The following is a 15,234-nucleotide window of genomic DNA, read 5'->3' on the forward strand; positions in this document are numbered from 1 at the left end:
CAGTTGTACAACTTTCCCCCTCCCCCAATCACACACATTGCCCAGTGATGGGCTTATAGGCCTCTCCTCCATGACATCATACTTGCATAGTTCATATTAAGAGCACGGACTCAATTTCCTTATATCATCCATAGAGGAAAAATGAATGAGGCCTTACTAAATTTAAAATATCTTATGGTCATAAGATTTGGATTAGGACATAGAGGTTTGCTTTGGGAAACAGGTTTCTTTTCAAAAATCATATAAACTATATTGTTAAGCAGCAAACTAAGTAATATATCTTATTAAATCAAATCTTTTCAAATTCTGTTGCAATCTGGGAACACTTCCATATCGAGTAAAGTAATTCCATATCAGTCTCTTAAATACCTGCTCTCTCAGGAATAAGGATATGTTGGTCAGGACCTAATTACAGAGAGAAATTAGGCAATCTCTGTCTCTTAGAAACATGGCTCTCTGAAGTGGAGACTTCTTTCCTTCTTGAGGCATCTCCACCAGAGTATTGATATTTTTATTCAAGCCAATAGAGGGGGAAGAATAGCCATAATGCATTTTGACTATCTTCTCATTAATCTTTTGAAAGTTCCATCATATAAATTAACTGACAGAGGGAGATCCAAGATGGCACTTAACTAAGCAGATATGTTCAATGGTGTTCCGTATTTTTGGATGGGATGTTGCCACTTGAACTTTTTGCCTCTTTTCTGTTTAGGGATGGCTCCAAGGAAGAAGGTAGGGTTGGGGGCTATCCATCCGAGCCTCCAGCCAGGCCCAACCTTGGGCAGCCGTTGATTTCGCTGTTTGCGATTGGTTCCCTTGATTTGGAGCAGGCAGCAATTTCTGGGTTGTTGAAGGAGGGCTTGACCCAGTAGCTGCTTGAGACTTCTATGAGCTTGATTGCTCAAAGCACTCCACCTCCACAAGACTCCAGGATAGCATCAGCACAGGTTGCCTCAATAATGCCAAAGAGTGGATTGAGAAGGTCCCGCTCAGAGCGGGAGGCAGAGAGGCAGTTTGCACTCTGACTTTAGTGTTGCCTGCAACAACAACTTTGACTGGAATGGGAATAATTGGAGATGGCTAGACGTTTGGAACTTGTATTGGTAAGTCAAAAGCAGAAGGTTTGGAGACCAGATCTCTAGTCCTGGATCATCTGTCCTACAGCTACCTACATCTTTTCATTGGGCTAAGCCCTCTATGGTGACACTGGACTTTGTTTGGGAATCTCTGGTACGATTAGAGTCATCTGTGGTGAAATGTTCTAATGAAGAAAGTACTTTTTCTTCTAAATTGTATTCAAATGTACTCCTGCAGGAAAAAAGATCAACTCTTTAACTCAGAGAGTTTTGACTTTGGAGCAACATTTAGATCAACAGGTTAATTTAACTGATTTCATGACTCAGGATCACTTGCCCCCCTCTTTTACTAAAGTGTGCTAACCAATTAGCGCACACTAAACGCTAATTTTTGAAGGAGATTTCAACATCCACCTGGTTGATTCTCAGGATCCTCTTACAAAGGACTTTTCCCTTTTTATGCAAGACATAAACAGCATTAATACATTGACCCATATAATGGATCATATACTAGATCTTGTCATCTCTGGACCCACTATCATTGGATCTTTACTAGCTTTATCCAGATGGAATTATCCTGGTCAGGTCATTTTTTTTTTTTTTTTTTTTTATAATCTCAGTTCACACCTGCAGTTTCATTATCATCTCTCAAAACATACATATAAAGCTAGGGCACTCTGCCTGATTTCTATGAAAGCTCTAAATAGCACATTTAAAAAAAAATGACTAATAGATCTCCTCTTAGATGAGTGGGCTCATACTTGGAATACCTTGCTTCAATCCACCTGGGATAAAGCTGTACCATGAAACATACAGAAACAGAACCTTGGTATACTCTGCAACTATGATTTCTTAACAGACATCTATGACATTTATAATACAAATGGTACATTCACTATAATTGACAACCTGAAAGTATACAGTACAAGTGTTTGTTTAATATGTACAAATCCACCCTCATATGTGCTAGAATTCAATCAAAATGCAAAAATCTTAATTCGTGAAAACTCTATAAGATTCTTCATTTAATTGAAAACAACTTTTTTCCTCACATTTCTGCACAATTTGAAGCTTATTTTTCAGAAAACATGAGACAAATTACCACTCTCACTTAAACCACTGTTCTCTCTTACTGTGCTTCCCCCATTTACCCTTCCTCAAGTTTCTTCCTATAGTTCAAATTCTTCAATCACACTGCTTTCTGCACTGTGCTCTTTCATCATTCAGCCAGTAGGCAATGGAACGCTTTTATGTGTGTGTGTAGGGGGAGGGGGGCCAAAAACTCTGCCCCAGACCCCTTCCAAGCTCTGCTCCATACCTGCCCAAGCTCTACCTCACACCCTGCCCCCATAATAATAGTATTAAATGTAATGTCATTTCTTCATTCATTCTTCATAAACACTCAAAATAATCTTATTAACAATAATGGCAACCATATAACTTCCTACCAATGTTCCCTCTAAAGTTCAAGTTGACCTGAAAAAACTTTTTCTTCATGAGCAAAGAGCTGAGATGAAGTGAGCTAACCATTTTTTGTTATTTTACCTTGTGAGCATTTTTTCAGATACATACAGACATGCACAGAGACACACACAAACAAGGACTGACTCCATTGGCTCCCAGTAATCCCCAGGATCCACTTCAAATGTGCGTGTCTGGCCTACAAGATCCTACATGGCATCCTTCCTGCCGTTATCCCTCTATCCTGGAACTCCCCAACCCCTACTTCCTCCAGATCCTCCCAAATTTTTAAACTATCCTTCCCTTCCATAAAAGGTATTTCCCATGTAGGCAAACTTGGGTCATCCCTCCCCTTTAGAATCACTGAGATCTGGAATAACCTCACCTCCCCTCTCCGAACCTCAAGCTCCCTCCAACTCTTCCGCAAACACCTAAAAACCTGGCTATTCTCAAAACTGTAACACTTCCCCCCTCTTAGGCCTCTCACCTTCCCCCTTTACACCTAACTCTTTAATCTCTCCACTGTAGTTCCTCTCTCATCCTTCTTCCTGTAAACCGTGCCGAGCTCCGCATTCGTGGAGATGGTGCGGTATATAAACCCAAGGTTTAGTTTAGTTTAGTTTAGTAATTAAGTTTGTGAACTTGCCTCCGTGCACTTAGGTTGGCAGCACTGTACAAACAACTTGGTAAGATTTCATAACCTTGGCATATCAGTGTCTCAAAGCTGTGTTCGTGTTGGCATGTGGCGGTGTCTTGTCGAATGGCGTTCGTTATTTTTGTGTGCTGCCGCAAGAATATCAGAGCTTGAATTAGAGCAACGAACAAACATTAAGGGCTCCTTTTACGAAGCCGCGTTAGCAGTTTAACGTGCGTAATAGCGTGCGCTAGACTGCCGGCTGTGCTAGCCGCTACCAATTCCTCTTGAGCAGGTGGTAGTTTTCGGCTACCGGGGGGTTTAGCACGTGATAAAAAGTCGCATGCGATAAAGACGCTAACGCGGCTTCGTAAAAGGGGCCCTAAATTTTTTGTTAAACGAGGCAAGAGTGGAAGTGAAATCAGGGACATGTTAGTCCAAGATTATGAAGATGATGCCATGAAGAAAATGGCCTGCTTAATTTCCCTCGAGCGTCCCAACTTCTGATACTCAGGAGCACTTAACTCAGGGAAAGCGTTCCAAGCGTCCACCACTCGTTATGCGAAACAGAACTTCCTAATATTTGTCCTGGGCCTTTTGCCCCTCAGTTTCAGTCCATGACCTCTTGTCCGAGTCACATTTGACAATGTGAATAACGATGTTTCTTGCTCTATTTTGTCAAATCCTTTTAGTATTTTAAAAGTCTCTATTATGTCTCCCCTCAGTTTTCTCTTCTCGAGGGTGAACAATCCCAGTTTTCTGAGGCGTTCTTTGTAGCTCAAATTCTCGATACCTTTAACTAGCTTTGTGGCTCTTTCTTCCCTTCTTTCAGCCTGTATGCTTCCTCTCCTCCAGACCTCATTCCCTCCCCCAAATTTTTCTTCCTCTCTTCCTTCCCTTTCTTTCTCCCTGCCTCCCTTTCTTTTTTTCTCTCTTCATGCCCCCTTTCTTTTTTCTGTTTCCCTTTTTTCCTTCTGTCTCCCTGCCCTCCCCCAAACCACTGCCGCTAGGCAGGGACAGGGCACAGGGCAGGCAGGCAGGCCTAGTGACAGGCAGGCCCCATACCCCTCTCGTACCCTAAACCATCCCCCATGCCCCCAGTACCTTAAATCATCTCCCTACGTACCCCAGTACCTTTTTTAATCATACCCCCTGTACTTTTTAAAATCCCTCCTTCCCTCCCTAGACGGCTAACCTGGTATTTTAAACATCTCTCCACCCTCAGTACCTTTTAAAATTCCTCCCTCCCTCCCTAGATGGCTATCCTGATATTTTAAACATCCCCTCACCCCCCAGTTCCTTGATGCAATCCTGGCGGTCCAGCGCCGCATCGGCAGCCTTCCCTGCTGGACAGCCACCCAAGTCCTCATCTGCCGCGGCGGTAATAGGCAGGTGTGAGCCCCGAGCGCGCCTGCCTGGTCTTGTGCTGCCCGAATGGTGTCAGCTCAGCTGGCTCCCCCTTCTGCGATGGAAATGAAATCCAGACGTGAGTCCGGAGCGCGTCTGCCTGGTCCTGTACCACTGCTCGAATGATGCAGTCAACTCCTGCAAGTCTCACGAGAACCAACAGCACCATTTGGGCGGCGGCACAGGACCAGGCAGGCGCGAGCCCCGAGCGTGGACTGGGGGAAAGGAAGGGCAGGAGGACCCGGACCTGACCGGCTGTGCACCCGGGGCGGACCGCCCCCCCATTGGTACGCCACCGACGTTCACCCCGCCCTGCCAGCACACTGATTGGCTGGCGTTCTTCAAGAGGCGGGCCAGTCAAGGGGGGAAAAAAAGAGAAGGGGAAAAGGGAACCCGCTCTGCGATCGACTGGGGTCGCCTGAGCGAGCGACCAGTCGTTCGCGATCGGCGTATTGGGCACCCCTGCTCTACACTATCTTGGGTAAATAATCTCTTCATAAAGGTAGTTAATAAATCCCAATAATAAAATGCCCCCTCCCTACCCCTCCAGTCTGCCTAATGGTAGGGCAGCCCCTAGAGAAGCCTTTCAGTTTTCAAATGTATACGATACTATTTTAACTTCTTGTTTTTATTTACATTACATTGGCATTAAGTAACATTACTGTAGCTATGCTGTTTTATATCACCTAGGGTGAATCTTTTCATGAATGCAGGCAATAAATCCTAATAAATAAATACACTTCTAGGCTAATCTAGACTCTTGGGGTTATCCAGATGTCTCTTCAGAGCATGACTTACAGCCCAGCATTCTTATCTTAATTATGCTTTTCTCTTCCCAACTATCAAAGTAGCATTGCACATCATTTGTAAATAAAAATGAGAGTTCTGTGGTCTGGGTGCCAGACAATTTTATTCAATAGGGATTATCTTAAAAGTGTATGTCGGTTCCCCAGTATATTGATGGGAGCAATCTGGCTAAACTAATGCAGCGGTCCACAACATTGTTCAAATAAAGCTTTTAAAATACACACCAGGGATCTCTTTGGAAAAGGATGCTAACATGCAATGAAGATTGTTTGCTTAAGAGGATATGTAGTAATCTATATATATAAAATCGGATGTATGTATGTATGTGTGTGTGTGTGTATGTGCCGCGATCACGCAAAAACGGCTTGACCGATTTGAACGAAACTTGGTATGCAGATCCCTCACTACCTGGGATGATATGTTCTGGGGGTCTCGCGGCCCACCTGCACACGTGGGCGGAGCTACAAACATAAAATCAGATTTCACCCATTCATGTCAATGGAAAAAATGTAAAAAGCTGCCATTCTCACAGTAATTCACAAACGGCTTGACCGATTTGAACGAAACTTGGTATGACCGATTTGAACGAAACTTGGTATGCAGATCCCTCACTACCTGGGATGATATGTTCTGGGGGTCTCGCGGCCCACCTGCACATGTGGGCGGAGCTACAAACAGAAAATCAGATTTCACCCATTCATGTCAATGGAAAAAATGTAAAAAGCTGCCATTCTCACAGTAATTCAAAACCGGCTTGACCGATTTGAACGAAACTTGGTATGCAGATCCCTCACTACCTGGGATGATATGTTCTGGGGGTCTCGCGGCCCACCTGCACACGTGGGCGGAGCTACAAACATAAAATCAGATTTCACCCATTCATGTCAATGAAAAAAATGTAAAAAGCTGCCATTCTCACTGTAATTCAAAAACGGCTTGACTGATTTGAACGAAACTTGGTATGCAGATCCCTCACTACCTGGGGTGATATGTTCTGGGGGTCTCGCGGCCCACCTGCACACGTGGGCGGAGCTACAAACATAAAATCAGATTTCACCCATTCATGTCAATGGAAAAAAATGTAAAAAGCTGCCATTCTCACTGTAATTCAAAAACGGCTTGACCGATTTGAACGAAACTTGGTATGCAGATCCCTCACTACCTGGGGTGATATGTTCTGGGGGTCTCGCAGCCCACCTGCACACGTGGGTGGAGCTACAAACAGAAAATCAGATTTCACCCATTCATGTCAATGGAAAAAATGTAAAAAGCTGCCATTCTCACAGTAATTCAAAAACGGCTTGATATGTTCTGGGGGTCTCGCGGCCCACCTGCACACGTGGGCGGAACTACAAACATAAATTCAGATTTCACCCATTCATGTCAATGGAAAAAATGTAAAAAGCTGCCATTCTCACAGTAATTCAAAAACGGCTTGACCGATTTGAACGAAACTTGGTATGCAGATCCCTCACTACCTGGGGTGATATGTTCTGGGGGTCTCACGGCCCACCTTCACACGTGGGCGGAGCTACAAACAGAACATCAGATTTCACCCATTCATGTCAATGGAAAAAATGTAAAAAGCTGTCATTCTCACTGTAATTCAAAAACGGCTTGACCTATTTGAACGAAACTTGGTATACAGATCCCTCACTACCTGGGGTGATATGTTCTGGGGGTCTCTCGGCCCACAACTCTATGTTGCTTGCTCAAGGGTGGGTTCACCCAACAATTTATATGTTCTTGCTCCTGGAGGTGAAACTAAAAATGTTGTTTATAATCACGTTTTGCGTTAGTTGTATTGTCTTCATTTTGTCAAATATTTCACATTATAATTTGAATATTGTACTTTTTATTAAGCTGTAAAACAATAATTTCATTCACCACTATAAAGTATCTTTATTTGAATCCATTTACAGTGTTATTGCTATAATTAAATACCCGTGCAACGCCGGGGCATCAGCTAGTACAAAATATTTTAGAAAATAAATCCATCCTGATTTCGGGATCTCTTCTTTCCAGCATCTTTGACTTTATTTATTTATTTTTAAATTTTATATACTGTCCACATCCAGACGGTTTCCATATAAAACACACATAAACATAAAATCAACATTACAAAAAGCTGAGTCTTCATGACATTTCTAGTCCACGTCCATCTATTACCTATACAAATAGAAATCTTTCCTTACACAAAAGCAGATACAAATAGCTGCATTTTCAATATTTCTGCCACTGGCCACGGATTTGCACTTGGAGAATGAGATGTACAGCGTCAGCATCTATGAGACAAACTTGTTTTTTTTCTGTTGTAAAGAATTGTTTGGACCCCTTTTCATTTGCAAAAGTTAGACAGTTCAAAATCTAATAGATGCTGGCACTGTCATCTTGATATAGGGACACTGGATCACTTGCTATTCTATTGTCCATTGATACTCAATTTTTGGAAGTCTATTTGGGGCAAAATCAACATGATTGGGGCAGACTGAATTTAAACTTTTGGTGGGAAACCCTGTGTCAATTTTATAGATACGAAAGAATGAATTCAGAACAACTAGGACATTATAAAAAATTTAAAGAGACTTGGGGTCCATTAACAGAATTTGTAAAAACTGATTGAACAAATAAGCCTTTGATTCCTAATTGATTTTCACACACATCCAGGAAGGGAGGGGAATGTACTTAGGAACTTAGGTACTAAGAAACTTAGGAACAACTCAAGGAATCACAGACTGTAGAACAAGCCTGGTGTTTATTCAAGGACATGGTGAGCGAGGCGCAAAATCTGTATATCCCCAGATTTAGAAAAGGATGCAAAAAGAACCAAACTAAAGACCCAGCATGGATAACTAAAGAGGTGAGGAAAACAATAGGAGACAAGAAATATTCATTCCGGAAATGGAAAAAGGACAAAACTGGGGAGATCTGGAAAAAGCACAGGAAGCATCAAAAAGAATGTCACCTCGTAGTCAGAAGAGCAAAAAGAGAATATGAAGAGAAGCTAGCCAGGGACGTACGAAATTTCAAACCGTTCTTCAGATATGTTAAAGGGAAGCAGCCAGCAAGGGAGGAGGTGGGACCGCTGGATGACGGAGACAGGAAAGGAGTGGTGAAGGAGGAAAAAGAAGTGGCGGATAGACTAAACATGTTCTTTTTGTCAGTATTTACAAAAGAGGACACATCCAACGTGCTGGAAACTGAAAAAATCTTCACAGGAGATCAAGCAGAAAAATTAACATCAATGGAGGTAAGCCTCGAAGACGTACATAAGCAGATAGATAGATTAAAAAGTGACAAATCTCCGGGCCCGGACGAAATCCACCCTAGGGTTTTGAAGGAACTAAAGGAGGAAATCTATCCCTGAAAACAGGCGTGATCCCGGAGAATTGGAAGATAGCTAATGTTATGCCCATCTTTAAAAAAGGATCTAGAGGTGACCCGGGGAACTACAGACCGGTAAGTCTGATTTCGGTTCCAGGGAAGATGGCGGAAGCGCTGATAAAAGACAGCATCGATGAGCATCTAGAAAGAAATAAACTGATGAAAACAAGCCTGCATGGCTTCTGCAAGGGAAGATCATGCCTAACGAACTTATTGCAATTCTTCGAAGGAATTAACAAACAAATGGATAAAGGGGACCCCATAGACATCATATACTTGGATTTCCAAAAAGCCTTTGACAAGGTACCCCAAGAACGCCTACTACGGAAACTGAAGAACCATGGGGTGGAGGGAGACGTACATAGATGGATCAAAAATTGGTTGGCGGGTAGGAAGCAAAGGGTAGGAGTAAAGGGCCTCTACTCTGACTGGAGGAGAGTCACGAGTGGTGTTCTGCAGGGGTTCGTACTGGGGCCACTGCTGTTCAATGTATTTATAAATGATCTAGAATCAGGGACGAAGTGTGAAGTAATAAAATTCGCAGACGACACCAAACTATTTAGTGGAGTTGGGACTAAAGAGGACTGTGAGGAACTACAAAGGGACCTAAACAAGCTAGAAGAGTGGGCGATGAGATGGCAGATGAAGTTTAATGTAGAGAAATGAAAAGTCTTGCATGTAGGGAACAGAAACCCGAAGTACAGTTATACGATGGGAGGGCTCGTAATGGGTGAAAGTACCCAAGAAAAGGACTTGGGGATAATAGAGGACAACACAATGAAGCCGTTGGCATAGTGCACAGCGGCCTCTAAGAAGGCGACTAGGATGCTAGGTATTATCAAGAAACGCATTACAACCAGATCGATAGAGGTCATCCTGCCGTTGCACCCGCACCTGGAGTACTGCGTCCAATATTGGTCACCGTACCTTAAGAAGAATATGGTGATACTCGAGAGGATTCAGAAAAGAAAACGCGACAGATAAAAGGTATGGAAAACCATTCATATGATGAAAGATTAGAGAAACTGGGGCTATTTTCCCTGGAAAAACGGAGGCTTAGAGGGGACATGATAGAAACTTACAAGATCATGAAGGGCATAGAGAAAGTGGAGAGCGACAGGTTCTTCAAACCTTCGAAAACTACAAGAACGAGAGGGCTTTCGGAAAAATTAAGAGGGGATAGATTCAGAACCAATGTTAGGAAGTTCTTCTTCACCCAAAGGGTGGTGGATGCCTGGAATGCTTCCAGAGGGTGTGATAGAACAGGGTATGGTATCGGGGTTTAAGAAGGGATTGGATGAATTTCTGAAGAAAAAAGGGATAGAAGGGTATAGATAGAGAATCACTATACAGGTCCTGAACCTGATGGGCCGACGCGTGAGTGGACTGCTGGGCAAGATGGACCCCTGGTCTGACCCAGCAGAGGCACTGCTTATGTTCTTATGTTTATATTATTTGTTTGGGTTTAAGTGCTGAGTATTGTATTAATTGATTATATATTCTGTGCACTTTTGTATGTGATTTGAAAATTAATAAAGAATTTAAAAAATAAAATAGTTTGTTAGAACCATTTCTGATCAACCTCCCTGCAATGATACCTATGTCAACATTTCATTAAGTGGAATCTTGTACCCTTGCCAAGCACAGCACAATGGAAAAATGTTGGAAAAAAAGATGAAACAGCTAATCCTACTTAATACTACTTTTCAGGGGAGCTATTGCAAATAAATTGTGTAGCTTAAGTAAAAAAATCTCATATTTATACCAAAGGAAGAAAAAAAAAAAACAACAGCTCTCAGTCCCTCTACAATCATGCATTGTGGGCAACACCAGACCTTGAAACAGTGTATTCTCATCTCACACCCTTAAAGACACGGAATTTTAAGTAAATACATTTGCGCAGGGAAGGCGTTGAGATCATTTCAGTTATCACAGGATAAGAGCTTTGCACATTTCTTTTACAGCTTTACTTTTTCTCTTCAGTATTCATTCATTTTACTTCTTATATTTACGATAAGAATTTAAAATTGAATACTGGCCTAAAGCATGCTCTAACATAAATGAAGAACTAGCCAATATTTTTAGAGACACATGTGGAGTCCTGGCTTTTGAAATCCAGCAGAAATAATTGTAGGGGTACTGCTTTTAACATCTATGTCATCCATTTATCATTACTGTATCCTGTACCTGGTATTTACATTTACTTTTACAAAATCCAACCAGGTCCCACTATACCTAACTTTGGCCCTCTTTTATCAAACTGCATTAAGGTTTTTATATCACCGGCCGCTGAAGTAAAAGCTCTGACACTCATAGGAATTCTATGAGCGTCGGAGCTTTTACCGCAGTGGCCGGAAATAAAAAGAACCCTAACATGGCTTGATAAAAGGGGACCTTTAACTGCTAACTCCCACTTGCCTGTAAAGTATCCATGCCTGAGAAACCCTCTAACTCCCTACTTGTCCTGTTTATCTGTTTGATTAGATTGTAAGCTCTACTGAGCAGGGACTATCGCTTGAATGTTTTAATGTACATCTAATAGCGCTATAGAAATAAGTAGTACATAGAAGTAGTACATGCAGAAGTGCTCGCTCCTGTTGAATCCATTTCTGAGGTAGCATGTCCTTCCTAGGAAGGGTGAGGGCCTCAACAGAGATCCTACAGAAATATGTGTAAATAGGTGTTTGTTGCTCTAAATTAGCAAGAAAATAAAGACCAAACTCAGGGCCTAATCCAGAGTAAATAATATTTATGAAACAAAAATAAATAAATAAAATATATAATAAAATGGCAAAAGGACACAAAGGCTCCTAGGGACAGTCATAATTACACTGGTTAACAAGACTAAGGATGTTATAATGCCCCTGTATTGCTCCATGGTGCGACCGCATCTGGAGTATTGCGTTCAATTCTGGTCTCCTTATCTCAAGAAAGATATAACGGCACTAGAAAAGGTTCAAAGAACAGCGACCAAGATGGTAAAGGGGATGGAACTCCTCTCGTATGAGGAAAGACTAAAACGGTTAGGGCTCTTCAGCTTAGAAAAGAGATGGCTGAGGGGAGATATGATTAAAGTCTACAAAATCCTGAGTGGAGTAGAACGGGGTACAAGTGGATCGGTTTTTCACTCGGTCAAAAATGACAAAGACTAGGGGACTCTTGATGAAGTTACAGGGAAATACTTTCAAAACTAATAGGAGAAAATATTTTTTCACTCAGGGAATAGTTAAGTTCTGGAACATGTTGCCAGAGGATGTGGTTAGAGCAGATAGCATAGCTGGTTTTAAGAAAGTCTTGGACAAGTTCCTGGAGGAAAAGTCCATAGTCTGTTATTGAGAAAGACATGGGGGAAGCCATTGCTTGCCCTGTATCGGTGACATGGAATACACCTTTGGTTTTGGCTAGGTACTAGTGACCTGGATTGTCCACTGTGAGAATGGGCTACTGGGCATGATGGACCATTGGTAATGTAATGTAATGTAATGTAATTTATTTCTTATATACCGCTACATCCGTTAGGTTCTAAGCGGTTTGTAGAAAATATACATTAAGATTATAAATGAGAAGTAAGAAGGTACTTAAAAAATTCCCTTTCTGTCCCGAAGGCTCACAATCTAACTAAAGTACCTGGAAATTAATAAAGAAGAGAAAATAAAGATGGTTGAAAAAAGAAAAATTCTATGTGAACTTATAGGATGGAAATTAAACTGACAGTGAAGAACTGTATGAAAAATACATATGGAATGCAGTTAGAGAGGGTAGGTTACAATCTATTTATGGTATTTGTTTAATTGGAAGGTGTTAAGGTGGGTAATTTGGGGGAAGGTTATCTGAAGGTAGGTGAATCTTCTGGAGGTAAAAGAGGAGGGGTTAAGATATTTGGATGAATTTTTTGAAAAGCAGGGTTTTGATTTCTTTTCTGAATGTTTTGAAGTTGTCTGATATTGTCATAAGATTGGAGATGGAATGGTTGATTTTTGCTGCTTGTGTTGCCAGAAGGTTGTCAAACATTTTCTTGCGTTGTGTGCCTTTGAGTGGGGGGAAGGCGAAAGGGTTCGAGGTTCTTCTGTGTCTTGAGGTAGAGATTTGGTTTAAGCGGTTGTTTAGATAGGAGGGGGAAGAGCCGTGTAATGCTTTGAATATCAGGCAGTGGAATTTGAATTGGATTCGTGCTTGGTCTGACCCAGTAAGGCTATTCTTATGTTCTTAACCAAATTTTGGATAAAGTGTAGTGCAAACAGATATGAGGGTCAGCATGCAATAAGTCTAAGTGGAACAGGAGCAGACAAGAGTGACTGTAGTATGTTTAGAACAGAAGAACTGGATTTTGATGATTCTGTATGATTCTGATTTGCTAATGTAATAAAGGTACAATCGTATTCTGTAAAGAACAATCTCAACTCAATGTACGTTGTAAATAGTTAAAGCAGGGGTTCATTCACTCAAAACATCACAAAAACAGGACAGTTGACAAAATCATAAATAAACGGAGAAAAATAAACCTCAATTGTGGGTCGCCAGGACTACACAAGTACCTAAGCTCACCACCTCATCACGGGTTTATAAAAAAACTCCGTACAGTTATAAATTACTTTCATACTTCAGCATCACTTTAGAAGAATAGTTTTCAGAAGATTCTCAAAGGATTTGAAATTAAACGTCCTGTAATTTTCTATAAATAAGTGAGACAGCCCCAAACTAACTAAATGTATGGCAATCAGCTTCAGCTGTAGATAAATTCTAAACAACGTCTAGTAGCGTGGCTAAACACTTATGCATCTTAGCGTATAAGAGAGTCAAGCACTCATCTGAAGAAAAATCTTCGTCCCGATAGATAAGATCTTCTATTTCGCCTGCAAGCAGGCTACTTCAGGGGATTCTTTAACAAAGTAGTCTCCACGCTATCAGCTGTATAACGGGCGGCCAGGCTCTCTCAGGGCCATTTTGAGAGAGCCTGGCCGCCCGTTATACAGCTGATAGCGTGGAGACTACTTTGTTAAAGAATCCCCTGAAGTAGCCTGCTTGCAGGCGAAATAGAAGATCTTATCTATCGGGACGAAGATTTTTCTTCAGATGAGTGCTTGACTCTCTTTTTTTTTTTTTTTTATTTTATTTATTTATAATTTTCACAAATTGTTTAACAACAATCTAAAGAAATTAACAATTGAAAAAAGAAAATAATTATATTAAATCATGTATAATAATTCCACATATATGACCAATCAGAGTCCACATAATGAAGAGAGAGAGAGTCCATCACTTCCAAGGGAAGTTGGGTCTAAAAGAAAAAAGAAACAAAAACTCATACGAGTTACAGATTACAGAGTACGGTTGGATTAACCATCTGCCTGGATAGAGGACTATGTTGAAGAATCTGGAGCTCTAAATTCCGTCTTACCCTCTAAAAAGAAATTTAACTGATCCGGATCATAAAATATGTATCTAACATTCTGATAGGTAAGACAGCATTTACAGGGAAAACGTAACTGAAAGGTTGCTCCCATATTCAAAGTTAACTGTCGGTATGCCAGGAATTTCTTCCGTCTGGCTTGCGTCAATTTTAGATACATCAGGAAATATTGAAACTTTGGAACCGTGAAATTCCGCATTCTCAGTCCTATAGAATAAACGGAGAACTGCCTCTTTATCTTGGAGAAAAACAAAGGTTACCAGTAAAGTTGCTCTAACAGTTATTTCTTCTTGAATTGATGTTTCCAGCATACCAGTGAGATCCAAGTCTCCTGATACAATCCCTTTGTCTTTCTCTTCTTTGGGAATATTCAAATAGTATATCTTTTGAAGCGGTGGCATATTATTTTCAGGAAATTTCAACACTGATTGTAAAAAGGAATTGAATAAATCTCTTGAAGTTTGAAGTTTAGATACCGGAAAATTCAACAATCTAAGATTTAAATTTCTATTTGCATTTTCCAAATTTTCCATTTTTCTAACCAGCAAAGATTTTTCCTTTAAATGTAAATTCATAGAAGCCTTTATTTCTGACACTGATTTTTCCAAATTGTCTGTTCTATTGGACTGGTTTTGGAGTTTCTCTTCCAAAGTTTTAACTTGTAAATTAGTATTCTGTGTTGAAGAAAAAAGTTGAGAGCATACCTTATGTATTGACTCAAGTCCACTCCAAATTGCTTCCATATCGATGACTTCAGGTTTTACCAGAGGAGGGGGGGGCAAAGATGTTCCAGAGAATGCCCCATTAACTCGCTGCTCCTCTGTCCCTGCATCCTCACCAACAACTGCTCTTCCGTTCTCCATTGTCGACTGCAAAAGAGTCGGCAAGCTGTGAATAACTTCCGGGGTCAGAGGTAATTTCAGCAGCGTCAACGGAGAACTCGTCTCCGGCACCTCCTGCGCTGCCGACGGCGTCCCCGACATCCTCCCGGGCTGCGGAGGAGCGAGTGCTTGACTCTCTTATACACGCTAAGATGCATAAGTGTTTAGCCACGC

The 15,234-nt window shown here is 41.3% G+C and overlaps 1 protein-coding gene across 1 annotated transcript in view; it reads right to left on the bottom strand.

The window, feature by feature from the left end:
* Positions 1–15,042, bottom strand: part of SH2D4B (SH2 domain containing 4B) — a 155,498-nt gene extending 140,456 nt beyond the window's left edge. Inside the window, exons 1-3 of the mRNA XM_033942958.1 lie at positions 14,944–15,042; positions 14,722–14,853; positions 14,243–14,417 (exon numbers count right to left, since the gene is read on the bottom strand). Of these exons, the coding sequence (XP_033798849.1) occupies positions 14,243–14,417; positions 14,722–14,853; positions 14,944–15,042 (406 nt within the window). The remainder of the gene's footprint in view (positions 1–14,242; positions 14,418–14,721; positions 14,854–14,943) is intronic.
* Positions 15,043–15,234: the final 192 nt, after the last annotated feature.

Source organism: Geotrypetes seraphini, chromosome 4, assembly GCF_902459505.1.
Source record: "Geotrypetes seraphini chromosome 4, aGeoSer1.1, whole genome shotgun sequence".
In the NCBI taxonomy this organism is placed as follows: domain Eukaryota; kingdom Metazoa; phylum Chordata; class Amphibia; order Gymnophiona; family Dermophiidae; genus Geotrypetes; species Geotrypetes seraphini.